The 14,075-nt window shown below is 37.8% G+C and overlaps 1 protein-coding gene across 1 annotated transcript in view; it reads left to right on the plus strand.

The window, feature by feature from the left end:
* The first annotated feature begins 607 nt into the window (after window positions 1–607).
* CD2AP (CD2 associated protein) overlaps window positions 608–14,075 on the plus strand; it is a 91,094-nt gene continuing 77,626 nt past the window's right edge. Inside the window, exon 1 of the mRNA XM_074348868.1 lies at window positions 608–1,034. Within this exon, the coding sequence (XP_074204969.1) occupies window positions 1,031–1,034 (4 nt within the window). The 5' untranslated portion in view covers window positions 608–1,030. The remainder of the gene's footprint in view (window positions 1,035–14,075) is intronic.

Below are 14,075 nucleotides of genomic sequence, written 5' to 3' on the forward strand. Positions count from 1 at the left end.
TTAGAAAGTTGTCTCCCGTGGATAGAGACTAAAGGAACCCAATAATTTACTCTCATAAAATAGAATTTATTTGGTGCCTAGGGTTATTTTCCCGACGAAGAAATGTTTCTGATTCACACGGAACTTTGCAAGGTAAACCGCGGGTCCTCGTAGCAGCAGGGCCTCCAAAGTTCAAAAGTAAGCGGGTTCTCTCTCTCTCTCTTGTCCTCTTGTCTCTCTCGCGGCCTCTTTTCTTTTAGGTCCCCCTAAGCCTGCTACTCTGCAGAATGCAACACTGCAAACAAAGTGGGGCAACTCAGGCTCACTCTGCCTGTCAGCAAAAAGTCTTTCCCTCCATCTGAGGCGACAAACGACACAGAACGCGGGTCCCAGCTGCTTCGAAGTTCAGGGAGGACGACTGCTCGCAGCTGTGTCGCATTCCGCCCCCATCCACTTCGCGCACCTGGACGCTGGCGGCGCGCGACCCCCGGCCGTGACGTCATCGCACCTGGCAGCAGCCGGGGGCCGGGCGGTGAGCCGGAACGCGGCGGGGGCGGAGCAGGGAGAACCGGGGATTCTCGCGAGATTTTCCTCCTCCCGGGCCCAGCTCCCGGCACCTTCCCGGCCTCTGTCCCGGTCTCCACCTCAGTCTCGGGCGTCGCGTACGAGGACGGCAAACGCCGAGGGAGCAGCGAGGGGCGGGATCTAGGGCTGGGCCGGCACTCCGGGTTGGAGTCGGCGGCCGGGACGAGCCGGCAGGTCCCACCCCGCTGCGGGAGCGACCGAGGGTGGGAAAGCCGCCGTCTGGGCGGGCGGGGGAGGGCCCTCCTGCCGCCGCGTGTGAGGAGTCGCCGCCGCCTCGTCCTCACGGGTCGCGCTGACCCGACTGGCCGGGGAGCGCCGCGGGCGGATGGAGGCGCCTCCTCGCCCCGCCTGAGCTCAGGAGGGGCAAGAGTCGAGGGAGGGACCGCCTCCTGCCGCCGGAGCGGCCGCGCGAGCAGCCGGAGGAGGAGCAGCGGGCGCCGGGCTGCTCCCCGCGGGAGTCCCCAGCATGGGTAAGGGACTCGAGGGCGCTCTCCGTCGCCCGGCCGGACCCTCCCGATTCCGGGAGGCCGTTCCCCTTCTCGCTCTCGGCGGGGAGTGGACGGGGATCGGCCCCTGCGCCGCCACATCGCTCCCAGCCTGCCGCCCCTCCTCGCTCTGCCTTCCACCTTGCTCTTCTCGCGGAGAAATTGGTCGCGGGGCTCCAGGGTGCTCCGTCTCGTGCTTTTCTCCCCGCCTCTTTTCCTGGTCCCGGGAAAGGTGAGGGGATTGGGTGGGGGGCGCGGGATCACTTCGCCCCCGGCCCAGTTCCACTCAGCCCCGAGCTTCCCTCCTTTCCCCAGCCTCTTCTTTCCTCCCGGATCCTGGTGGGATGGGGGAGGGTGATCGAAAAACTTAACCAACTAGCACTTTCAACTTCTTTCTCTTCTGCGAGCCTTTGTATTTTGTATAGATTGGCCTTTTAAAGAATTTTGGTTTGTTTGTGAACGGCATTTCCCCCCCTCTGCTAAAACTTCCAAGGGATGCCTCCAGGGCAAGGGAACCTTGAGTGTTTACGTCGTTTCTATCTAGGCAAGCGACTTGGCACTTAAATATTAAATCTCTTCCTGAGAGCTGGGTTGGGGTTTGGTAGGATTTCTGCGTTGAACCCTTTGAGAAGCAGTTTCCTGTTTGGAGTTAGACTTCCTCGCTAGGAGAGAAAAGTACAAGGCCTTATATGTTATTTACTATGTGCTTTAAAGTTTTGTTTGGAGCTGGAGAAAGAATGTCTTGCAGCCTGGTTTGAAAGGGAGTTTTGTTGAATAGTGTAACAGTTTTTTTGATAACATAGTTCGGTGTGGGCTAGGCACTACCCCCCTCAATCCTTTAAAAATGACAAGCAATTTAAAAGAGAACTTTTTTTTTTTTAAATCAGTTGTGTGCCACCATAAGGCATCAGCATGTTCTGTAAGAGTAACCGCAGTTTTGGTTTTATAGAGCAATCAGAAGGACGCTATCGCTTACTGCAGTTGAGGAAAAAAGAATTGGTACTGCTTCACAGCAACAAACTGAACTGAAATGAACAATTCATGAAACTGACATGGTTTAGAAGCAGGACAGATACAGTACTGCTGATGTGGCATCTACTGCCCACACATTGTTTTGTAGGAAATGCTTTAAGCATAGTGTTTGTAGACAGCCCTAGCTCTTCTGTGTTTTCTTAGACTTTCCACTTTTCTGTCTCCCTCTTGCTTTCAGGTAACTTTTGTACACAAAGGGCCCTTAAACTTAGAAACAGTAAAACCTTTGCTATTTGGAACTTTTCAATGAATTCCTTTCTAATTGATTAGCTGAGTTTAGTGGGTAATTGAGGGTTTATCCTTTAAGCATCAAATTATAAAACCACTTTAACCACTTTTGAGTGAAAATCATACTAAAATTAAGTATGTAATTCTTTTCTGTCTTAAATAGGATGCAGAATATAATTAAATCTTTTGATGACCTAGGGTCATCATTTGTGACCGTCATTTACTGTGATGTGAGGGTCTGCTGGATTGTATATAGGACTGTAGATGAGATTTCTTTGCATTTTGAAGTTATTTCTTTATTATTTTCTTGACTGGTTTTAATCTTTTATTTTTTTTGTATATATGTTTTTATTGAAGTATAGTCAGTTTACAATGTTCTGTCAGTTTCTGGTGTACAGCTTAATGCTTCAGTCGTTTTTGAAGTTATTTAAGTAAGTATTTTTCTGCTTTGCTATTGGATGTGCTTGTCACTGTGATCATTGTCCCCCTCACCCTCCTGTCGCCAGTTTTTCTACAGGTGTGGAAATCATATTCAAATTTGTAATTCTACATAAAGAAAAAAATAAGTAGACCTCTATTTAGTGTGTGAGAGCCTCTTTTGAGAAAAGTGAGTATCAATACTTAGACATTGGAGCATCTATTTTGATTGTCCGGAGGCCTTTTCTTAATGACTTTGCTGTGTTCTGGTTAGGTGAGTTGCCACATTACCTCTCAACTTGACTACCCAGAATGTCTTTTTTTTTTTTTTTTTTTCGGTGGGGGAGGCAATTAGAGTTATTTATTTATTTACTTTAATGGAGGTACTGGGAATTGAACCCAGGACCTTGTGCATGCTAAGCATGCACTCTACCCCTTCCTGAATTCTGTCTTTCGAAGGTTGATTACTTGGAGGCATTTGTAGTTAATTTTTGAAAGGTATTTCTCAGATATTTTCATGTGAATGTATACTTCAAAATTATTGGTCGTTTATTCATAATAAAATTATCAAAATCATTTAAAGGGAGTTTTTGTCTTTAATATTAGCTTGGTTGTGCTGTCAGAAGTCTTTCTTATGACTTAAGATGATAGTTTAAAATATATTTACATGATATGTTATCTGGTTTGTCACTTAGTGAAAAATCTTTAGTTTCTTTGTTTTGTAATAACTTGAATACCTTTTAAGTGATGGTTCTTACCTTTAGGTGGTACATATGGTTAAAAAGATGGGCTCTGGACTGGGACAGTTTAAGGTCAAATCCTGGCTCTTCTACCTACTAGCTGTTGTGACTGATCTTCAGTTTCTTAATCTATAAATGGGATAAAACTATCAACCTCATAAGTTGTTAGGTGGATTGAATGAGCTAATACTTGTAAAATGCTTCGAATAGTGCCAATGCTGGTTGCTATTATTTTCACTTTCAAGTAAATTTCCCTAACTCTCGCACCAACTTGAAAAAAATTTCTCAATTTTTGACCTTTGTTAGAAGCAGCATATTGTATTTAAAGGACCAGTGGGATGAGATGATTTTGTACTAATGCAGAAATTGAATTTTATGTAATGTATCCTTAGAAAAATTATGTTGGAAGATAACTCAACATTTAATATACTGTGAGAAAGTATTGGTAGTAAGTTTAGTAGTTTAGGAAAAAGTAAGTGGGATGAGTGCTTGTAGGGACTTATTTGAACTTTATCTTAAACTAGAGCACTGTTTTTAGTTTCTGCATTTGTTAAATGTGGAAGAATGCTTATCATAACGAAATTTGAGGCATTCTGGGTGAAAGAATCTGGGGAGACCTTTAAGGAGATTGAAGGGCAATACTTGTATTTTCTTATCCCAAAAGTACAGATCTACATTTTGGGGTAGAATAAGACAGAAAGCAAATGGTACAAAGTGTTACTATGTATTTTTTTTTTTTTGAAAAGTTGAGTGGATTTTAAAGACTGAGTTTCTCTTAATTTTAGATAAGGTTTTGAACTTTTTAGTTTACACTATTTTTTAATGAGGTCACATACAATAAGTCAACATGTTTAAATTATGAAGCAATTAATGGATAGAAATATGCAGTTGGTTTAGAGATAATACATGCACTTCTATAATACAGTGATTTATTTCTTTATTTTACTTTGTTGCACTGTTTGGAGAAAATCTTGATTAAGACAGATAAGTAATGACATGGAAATTGCTTGCTAGTTGCTCATCTTTCAATTTCAGGATTTACTTCAGTTAAACTAATCCAGAGCATGAAAGAGGAATATTAGAAAATTTTTGTTTCGAAGTTGGATCCCTAACAAATCTAATAATTAGTTGTATTCCTTAGTAAGTACTCGTGACCAGATTTTTTTAAGTGTTTCAAATTTTGAATAGTTATAATTCCATCAAATCATATTTGGGGTGAAAATTCATATTCATAGTATTTTATATTTTCTTATAGAAATGAGCCTGAAGTTTGCCATATATCTCTCTAAATGGGGGAGGGGGTTAGCAGAGTAAAATGATGTCATATTAACTTAATTAGATGATCTAAATTTTAAGACATTTAAGATAAAGTTAAAAAAAATAAAGTGCTTTTGGTTCATTCCATATTGCCAATTGAAAATACCTTCAAATTTTTATTTATAAGTAGTAGTCTGTGATTTTCTTCCCCTTCTCCTGTCATGGAATATCCTCCCCATTAAATGCATTTGAAGTATGATAAATTTTCTGACATATTTAAAGAAGTGGTGTCCTGTCAAGAGCTTGAAGTTAGGCAAAGAAAGAGATGTCATGATTCTTGATTTGGGTGAGAATAGGACAGCTGCAGAAGCAGTTCTTAGGTAAACTGGTGCAAATTATGAAATATCTGAAGAGTTTGTGGTCAGAAAAGGAAGAGTGGAAAAAAAAACTAATATGAAGTGATTGAAATGTAGGTAAATTGATAATCATTGTGATGGATCTGTGACTTGCTTAATTGTCAGAATTGATATCCAGTTACTAGGCAGGTTACCTCAAGCAGGATTAAGTCTTTCTAAATGGAGAGACCAGAATGGTCTGGGAAATCTGGATGGAGGTCTGTGTATGCCTATCGTTAGCCTGTCAGCATGAGGGGTAATTATAGCCAAAGGCGATGTGCAGACACTGGTGGAGTTGGCCAGCTTGGTGTGGGAGTGACGTGGTGGTGCGTAGCAGGCACTAGGTAGGGGTTCAGACTGGCAGCTTGGAAAAGGAAGGAAATGGGGTTTAGCAGTAAGTCTTGAAGACCTAGCAACAGGGAAACAAAACCAGACAGGGCCCAGATTTCTTACGAGAGATACAAGGTTGGTATTTGTTCCCAAGAAAAAAAGTGAGCTTGGTTCTTGGAGCTGTTTAGGATGAGCAAAGCAGGAATATTGATAAGACGCTGTGCTCCTAAGCTGTAGATCACATGTATCCTGCCTGGGGCTACATCGGTAGCTGGATCTGTAAGTAGTCCTGGATAGCTGATGTGAAAGGAGATCCTCTGTCTATAAATGCTTGAGGACATTCCCAGCTCACAGTCTAGTACTCACACTCTGTTTTTGATCTCAGAGATCTGTTACACTTGCTTTTTCTTTGCTGCTTTTCTTTTTCACCTATTCCTCTCCTTTCAGACCCAAAGCAAAGCAGATTACAAAGCTTCAGCATTCCCTTCTGTTTCAGAAACAAGCACACAGCCCTTAGCAGTCAGTGTTAAGTAGTCATGGCTGCCAATACAATGATAAATGAGTAAGTAAGGCATTAGAAACTTGAAAATACTACTAATTGTTGATCCCTTGGTTTCACTGTAGTGGTGTTAGGCTAGTTATTAGAAAGACCTTTCTTGGGGTTTGTTTTTGTTTGTTTGTTTGTTGTTTGGTAGAGTCCTTTTCAGTCCTCCCTCGTACTCCCCTGCATCACTACCACAGCTTTCTTTCAGGTTTATTTTAGATAGATGTTCATACTGGTTCACAGAGTCATTTATTACCACTATTAAGCAGACAGAATTCCCTTCATAATCTTACTAGGGCTTCTCTGACCCTAGATTGTGTTATAATGCTTTCATTTTTCAGTTGCAACTTTGGTTTTAGCCCCAAGTGAGATAGATATTTTCTTTCTGGGTTCCTAAAAGTTACTTCCTTGGAAGAAATTTGACATTACCTCTTTTTTGTTTTCTGTTTGTTGGTTTCTGACGGTCTCAGTTGCCTGGATGTTCTACTCGCTTACCCTTTTCATTCAACTGAAAGCATATTTACTAGTTTGCACTTAAGGGACCCTTTACTATATTAAGAAACTCTGCTTTCAGAAGATGCATATTTGTAAATTGATATCTAGCCTAAAATGTTGATCTAGTGTCTAGATATGGCGGTGTTACGGGCTTTTCCTCTCCCAGAGCCTCTTTGTACCAGATCAGTCCTTTCCAGGGCCTCCAGTAGACTTGCATTTTTGGTCTTAAAAATTTTGTATGCTTCCCATCGTGATGATATTCTGCTTCTCAACTAATTTGCAAAACAGACATGACTAACATAGTGTTCCGAATTCTGGTATCTGTTTTAGTGCCGCTTAGCTCAGCTTCGTTTTGATGATGCAGTGTCCAGGTAATTCTCAGAGTGACTGTGTGGCATCCAATCACTAAGAATTTCTAGCAGAAAAATACTTACGTGATAACAGTAACCGTTACCACCAACATCAAGAGAAAGGTTCTGCTACTCATTGTCAAGGAAAGGAGCTTTCGATGTCATATTAAGAGCTTGGAGAACTGGGACAGATACAGGTTTTGGTGTTTCAGGTAGTTTCCAGCAGTGGTAGGGGTTGGGCATATTATTAGAACTGGCTGGATTTTTAAAAAAATTTCACACAACTCTGGGAGATTCTGATGCGGATGCTTCTGGGTCTCCTTCCCTTCAGTTGTGGACGAGTGTCATGACTGTTGGGATGGCTGAGAGTGTTGTGACAGGAGTAAGACTTAACGTGATAGGAATAAAACTCAACGTGTGTATCAGTAGAAATCCAAATAAGAGAGGGAATATAGTACATTAAGAGACTATATTCCAATGTCAGAAATGTTAAAATGTTAAAAGGAGAAGCATAAGGAAGATCAGGATAGAGATTCTTGCATTGGAAGGCAAACAGGATTTGTTCATCTCTCTTAGTTTGACCAGTGACATAGTGAGTACTTGGGAGCAGCCAAGATCCCACTCCTGGCACTGAGTCTTTAGAATGAAGCACACTTTCATTTGAACTGATATCTTTAAGATCCTTTTACCTGAAATATTGAAAGTGTCCTAACCTTCTTAGTGTCTATCAGTGTCCCAGTACCCAGAAGTCCAGAACTTTATTTAACATCTGGACTGACTTTACGAACTATAAGAGTGTCATTCCTAGAGTATTTATTTGCCATGATTATTGTAAAAATCAAGTGCCAAATTGTTCGTTTTGGATTGTAGGTATAGAAGTTCATATGGTTGTAAAATTGAGACCATATGTTCTTGGCTAAAGTAGAGTGTAATGGTTTTAGGAAACATATTTAAAGTTGGTCTTTCAAATGTATACTCTTCTGCATGTTTTTTTCCTCATTCTTTTTTAAACTTTTAATTTACTTAGAGAAGTGCTTCACTGTCAGGGCTTTTTTATTAGATTTTAATTGGAATTCCTGCTCTGCTGCAGGAGATTGCCCCATGGTGAGTGTTTTGCCTTGCTGTTTCGGAGAGTGTGTACGTGTGTGCACATGTGCTTTGTGCGCAGGCTGTTTCAGATGAAGACTCCGTTTTTACTTACCTGCTAATTAGACCACTCTTATTAAATGCATTTTGTGAAGCAGTTAAAAAAGTTCCCTTAAATGATGAAAAGAAATCTGTCGAAATTTCAGAAATTTCAGAACGAATGTCCAATGGAAATGCAGACTGTATTTTAAATCTCACGTTAACGTCTTTCTCCCTTCCAAATTCCTAAATTCCTTATATTCTTTGTATTCTATACAAGTAAAATGTAAATAAAAATTCCTTTGTTATTCTTTCGTTTCATATGTAATAACCTTACTTGTCCTGAGCTTATGGATGCCAGAGACCACATCACTTATTTTTATTTTATTAAAAATTTTAATACCCATAGTAACTGGCAGAAAATTGGGAGCCTGCTGTGTGTCCACTAAATCTGTGATTCAGTAATGTTTTTAGTTTGCAGTAATTGGGGAGAAGAGGCCAGTCTAACGAATAATATAAAATTTAACTGTGTTGATATATGTCCACCTAAACCAGGCTAACGGAATGTTGCCAAGTGGAGCTGTTTCATGTTGGTGGGTGGGGTCTAACTTTGTTTTTGGAAATACAGTTGGCCATTGAATTACATGGGTATGAACTTTGCGGGTCCACTTATATGCAGATTTTTTTCAGCAGTAAATACCACAGTACTACAGGATCTGCGGTTGGTTGAATTTGTGGATGAGGAGCTTCGGGTCTGGAGGACCAACTGTAAATAATATTTGGATTACCAGCTATGAGGAGGGTTGGCCTCCCTACCCCCCACGTTGTTCGAGGGTCAACTGTAAACTGTTTAATCCTTTCTGTATGACTCATTGAGGTTCTTAAGTCCTTTTAGTAAAGAATCAGCCATCTGGGTTATTAAACACCTTGTTGGGTGGGTCTGCAGGTTACCTACTCCTTGTATGTTACACAGCTCTAGTAAATACAGGGGAAATTACTTATTTTGAAGATGAAAGTCATTTCTTTATGAGTCTCCAGTTTATCATGTTATATAAGTTTAGGCATAAAGGCTTAATTTGCTTCAAAAAAGTTTGTTTAAAATAATTTGAGCAATGTTGCTTGAACTGTAAAATTATACCATCTTAAAGGATATTGTGAAGCAAGTATATATGCTTTTTTGAGGCATACTAAATTGATAAGTTACAGATATAATTAAAAATTTTCTAGTAGCCATGTTAAAAAATAAATAGGAGCAAGTGAAATTTATTTTAATATTTTGGATATGTTGTTTTAAAGAAAATACATTATTTAAACATAGTCAGTATGAAAAGTTATTAGTGTTCGTTTTTTTCCTTTGAAATCTGGTGTGATTTTACATTTATATAACATCTCAGTTTGAACTTGCCACAATTCAAGTTCTCAGTAGTCACCTGTGGATGGTAGTTACTAGCTGGACAGTGCAGTTTCAGAATGTAAATCTTGCAGGTTTGTTGTGAATCTGGTAAATATACATGAAAATATTTTAAAAGTGTTATGCAAATATAAATTATTATGTAAAGAACTGAACTATTTTAGGATTTGTTAATGGTAAATAAACCATTTTGGCTTTAATGATTAGTTTTGTGTTAGATGCTTAATTAGTGGTAATTAAATAACAAGTGTATTTACTCATGGAAAAGGTGCTCAGTTTAATGGATTGGATCTAATAAACTTGAAGTTTATTTCTTTTTCTAAATAGAATGTTTTCTGCAATTGGCCTACTGGTGTTATTAGAGAATTTGAAGCTTTTGAATGACATTTGGTTTGTTAGTTGAGTGAATAATTTAGCGTTAGAAATAAGAGTAATAATAAGCTGTTTTTCCAGTTTATAATGGTTAATGAGATAAGTAAGATTTAAGAATGAAATTTTATAAGGAAATGAATACTGTTGATAAGAGCTCAAAAGAAAAACACAGTTACTGGGGATGTAATAAGTTCTCAGAAATGACATGGGGAAAACATTTCAGAAGTCTGTCAGTTTTAAACATTTTATTAAAAGAATTTAAGTTACTGTCTTTTGTATGCCTGCATTTGTTTTTGGTTGATTCTTGGAAACATGGAGAAACTCAAATAACTCTATTTTTTTCATGATTCTGATTATTCTTAGAGGTTCTTTCAGTTGTCTATATAACTTCATTATCTTTTTAAAGTCGGCTTAGAAAGTGAGTAAAATTATCTTTTACAGAACTTCCCATTTTTTGGTGAGCTTAAATTTTCTCTTTAGCTGATATTTTGCCGATTATTAACATTTAGGAAATGCTTACAATGCTAGACACTTCATCGAGCATTTAATCCCATAAGAGCATTCTGGGGTAGAACAGCATTGTTCCCATTTTTCAGATTCAGAAATTAAAATTAGAGAGATTGTTACTCACCCAAGGTCAGAGACAGGATGTGGAGAAGGGTCAAATTTGCACATTTTGGGAAAGGAGGGGAATGTTGAGCAAATAACATGAATTGAAATGACTGTCCATCCTAATGTGGTTTAAAAATGAAGAAATGTGAATATTTATTACCTAAAAATTGTGAATTGGTATTACACATGTATTTGGGGAACTATTTTCTCTTAAAAGACAAATTTTAACTGTGTGTTAACACACAGTTGGTCTTTTACTCACCTGTCTAGTAGGGTATCATAGGATATTTTTGGTGACATCTATAAAACTTTATGACATATTCATTGATATTTTAAAAAAGTCTGGCTTAATGTGCTTAAAACCAGTTTTTAGTGTTTATTCAGAGTTAATAGCGGATTGAAAATCTCAGGAGTATTTAATTGAATTTTCCACCATTTGCTTGTTAGATTTTGTATGTTTGTTGTTTTTAGGATTTATTTTGGGAGGAGATATTAATAATGTGTTCATGGCAATATCTTTGTTTTGGACTAATTTTTAATCAGTTTTCGTGAGATTAAAATCCTTTTCTGCTTTAAAACTTTGCTTAAGGTAATTTTTGTAGGTATCTGTCACCTGTTGATATGATTTAGTAATGTTTAAAGGAATGTAATACTGTGTAAAAACTTTCTTATACCACATTTTCTTTGCTTCCCTTTGAATATATGGTAACAGTATATGGTACTTGGCAAACTTTCACACTCTATTTGAAGTTCAGAAAGGAGGGGTGGGTTTTATGTATAATATCTTAAGAATGACTGGATTTATGTATCTCTGCTGAAAAACGTAAGAAATGCTGCTTATAAGTTCTGTTTAACAAGCTTGAGGAAATAAATGACAGAAATTCTAATATTATACATACAGCTAAAAGGACCTCACGGATGATACTGTTCTTTTTATTAGTATTTTTACTCACAGATCCTGGGTAGCTGTAGGGGACCCATATCATGAAATATCATTGGTTAATGACATTAAGCAGTGTTCATCAGTTTTTCATTTCTCCATTTATTATAAAGATAGTTCTGGAGTAAGTTTCTGGTAAAAATTTTTTGGTTTATGGTAAAAAATAAATATTTAATCCTGGAAATAAAAACTAAAAATGTTTTTTTTTTAATAGAAAATAAGAGGTAGAACCATGAAAGTGTATTTATCATATTACTATTTCTTTGGCAATAAAGCTTACAGTTTTTCCATAGTGAAGTATGTTTTTGTTAATTTTTGTGTAACTGTGTATTTTGTCCTTTGATGTAATAAAGGTTACGACTCAGTGGACTAATATAACCAGTGCTATAATGTAAATGAGGTTCACTTGACAGACCCAGTTAGATGCCATTGTGCCACTTACCTATATTGTACTGACCCAAAGCAAAGTAAACGTTCCCTCGTGAATGCTCATACAGATCAGACCTGTTTGGAATATGTGTCAATTGTTGGCATTATTTTTTTCATGAAGTGATACTTCATTATCAAAAAATACGTGTTTATTAGGGCAGAACAGTCAGAAAGCTTCTGTGGTATTGCCATTCATGTGTCTGCATAATCTATTAAAAAAACTTCTGGATTTTAGGATTTTTAAGCTTGGTTTTCAGACATTCTTATTTTAAAAAAGATCACTATTTTCAAATTAAATGTTTTAAAAACATACTCCACCAGCACTACCTCCCACCCCTTCCCACAGCCAAGTTGTTAAGTAAAAATATTTCTTTTTTTTTTTTTTTAAGTGAGGGTTAAGTTCTTAGAGTGGCTTAGTGTACTTTTTAAATACTTCACTTTCTTTTACTTTTTTTCAGTCTAGGTTTTCATAGTTTTCTTTTTGGTTCCTACAGATACTTTTAATTCTTTGTCTTGTTTGCTGCAAGTATTCAGCAGTTTTCAACTTGTTGGCTTTGAAATTTTGATTGTTTTGTTTGCTTTAGTTTAGAAATTTCTTCTATCTCCGCAATTTTGATATTCACTTCCATTTCCTTCCCTCCTTCCTTGCCTTCCTTGCCTTCCTCCTGCTCACTTCCTTTTGTTTGAGACAGAGAGAGAGAGTGTTGAGTTCTTTTTTACTCAGAATTTGTGGGATATGGTATGAGATGAAATTCTGTATGTGGCATGTTCCCCTTATACAGAGGTTTTCAACCCTGGCAGTTTTGTGTTGACATTTTGGGCCGGAAATGACTTGTGGGGGAGGGAGGTGTCTGCCTTATGTTCTGATGGATGCTTACCAGCATCCTTAGCCTCTTCTCAGTAGATGCCAGTAGCATTCCCTGAGTTGTAATGGCCAAAAATACCTCCAGACATTGCCAAAGTGTCCCCTATGGGGCAAAATTATCTTGGTTGAGAACCATCGCCCTGATATAAATTAGCTCTGGATTTACATGTTATAAATCCAGTTATCCTGAGAGAAACTGAGTTGCTATTTTAGCCCCAAAGCTTATGTCTTCTGGGGTAAAGCTTAAAAGTAAAGACTTCATGCTGGGAACTTTTTACTGGGACCAGAGGAATTAGGTTTACACACACACATGCACGAAGGCTAATTTTTATTGAATGCTATTTTAAGAATCTGTGAATCATTTGGTTTTTCTTTTTACATCTATTTATATGATAAATTAGAAATTTTCCAAGATTAAACCTATCCCATGATAGACCTTGCGTATTTATGGTAGCTAATTATCTAATTATGTGTTGAATTCCCTTTATTGACTTTTTATTTAGAACCTTATCTGTTTGAGAGGGTACATTTCTGGGTGCAATCTTTGTCTTAGTAGCATTCACATTATTTCAAAACTGATTAGTTTAAAATAGTGAAGCTTTGTAGGCTTGTGTTCTGCAGTAGTTTTGAAAGACTTAACCTTTAAAACAAGTTGTCTATTTTTGGTAACTGATTTTTGAGGTCCTTTTTTAGACTACTTTCTGATTTTATTCCTAGAGTATTGATCTGTTACTTTAAAAAAAATCTCCTAAGTAATTTTTTTTTTAATAGAAACATCGATTTCATTGAGATTTTTAGGTTTGGAACTTTATGGCATATCCAAGAACCAGCCCAGTTTCACAAGTTCTCACATGCCTCTGGACTGCTGAGTCTGACCCAACTCTCTGCAGCATCTCTTTTTAGAGTGTTGAGTTGACAGATCTCTTTGTGTATTCTGTAATCTCTTGTGGCTCCAGTTTATTTTTCATTGTTCATCCTTATAGGCTTCTTTGAGGTATTCAGTCTTTTGAGATGCTTTGGAAATGGATTGCTGGATAAGTTAACCATACACAGGCTAGTGCTATTGGAGATCACTGAGTAGCATTGATCAGTTAAATGCACGTAATCTCAGTCTTTGGTACTAGGATGGCTATTCATACATGGGTAAAAATATCCCCAGACACCTTGGAAGAATTTATTTTGAAGTTTACTGTCTTCAGGAAGATCTGGTTCATTTAGCTCTAATAAATGAGGTGTTAGTGTTTTTTTTTTTCTTAATATAGTTTGATTATCTGAGAAAAATTTAAAAAAGAATCTACTTTAACATGTGTATAAAAATAGCTCTTACAACAGACTGATTTTTAATACATAAGTTAATTTCACCAGAAAAAACATGGACTGTGTTAAAATGAAAGTTGGACTTGAATAAAGATTTAATTAAAATAAAGTGGATAAAATGTATGAAAGTCAACTCAGTATAATTCTGCAAGGTGATAAAAATAAAA

The sequence above is a fragment of the Camelus bactrianus genome, chromosome 20, assembly GCF_048773025.1.
Source record: "Camelus bactrianus isolate YW-2024 breed Bactrian camel chromosome 20, ASM4877302v1, whole genome shotgun sequence".
Taxonomy (NCBI): Eukaryota; Metazoa; Chordata; class Mammalia; order Artiodactyla; family Camelidae; genus Camelus; species Camelus bactrianus.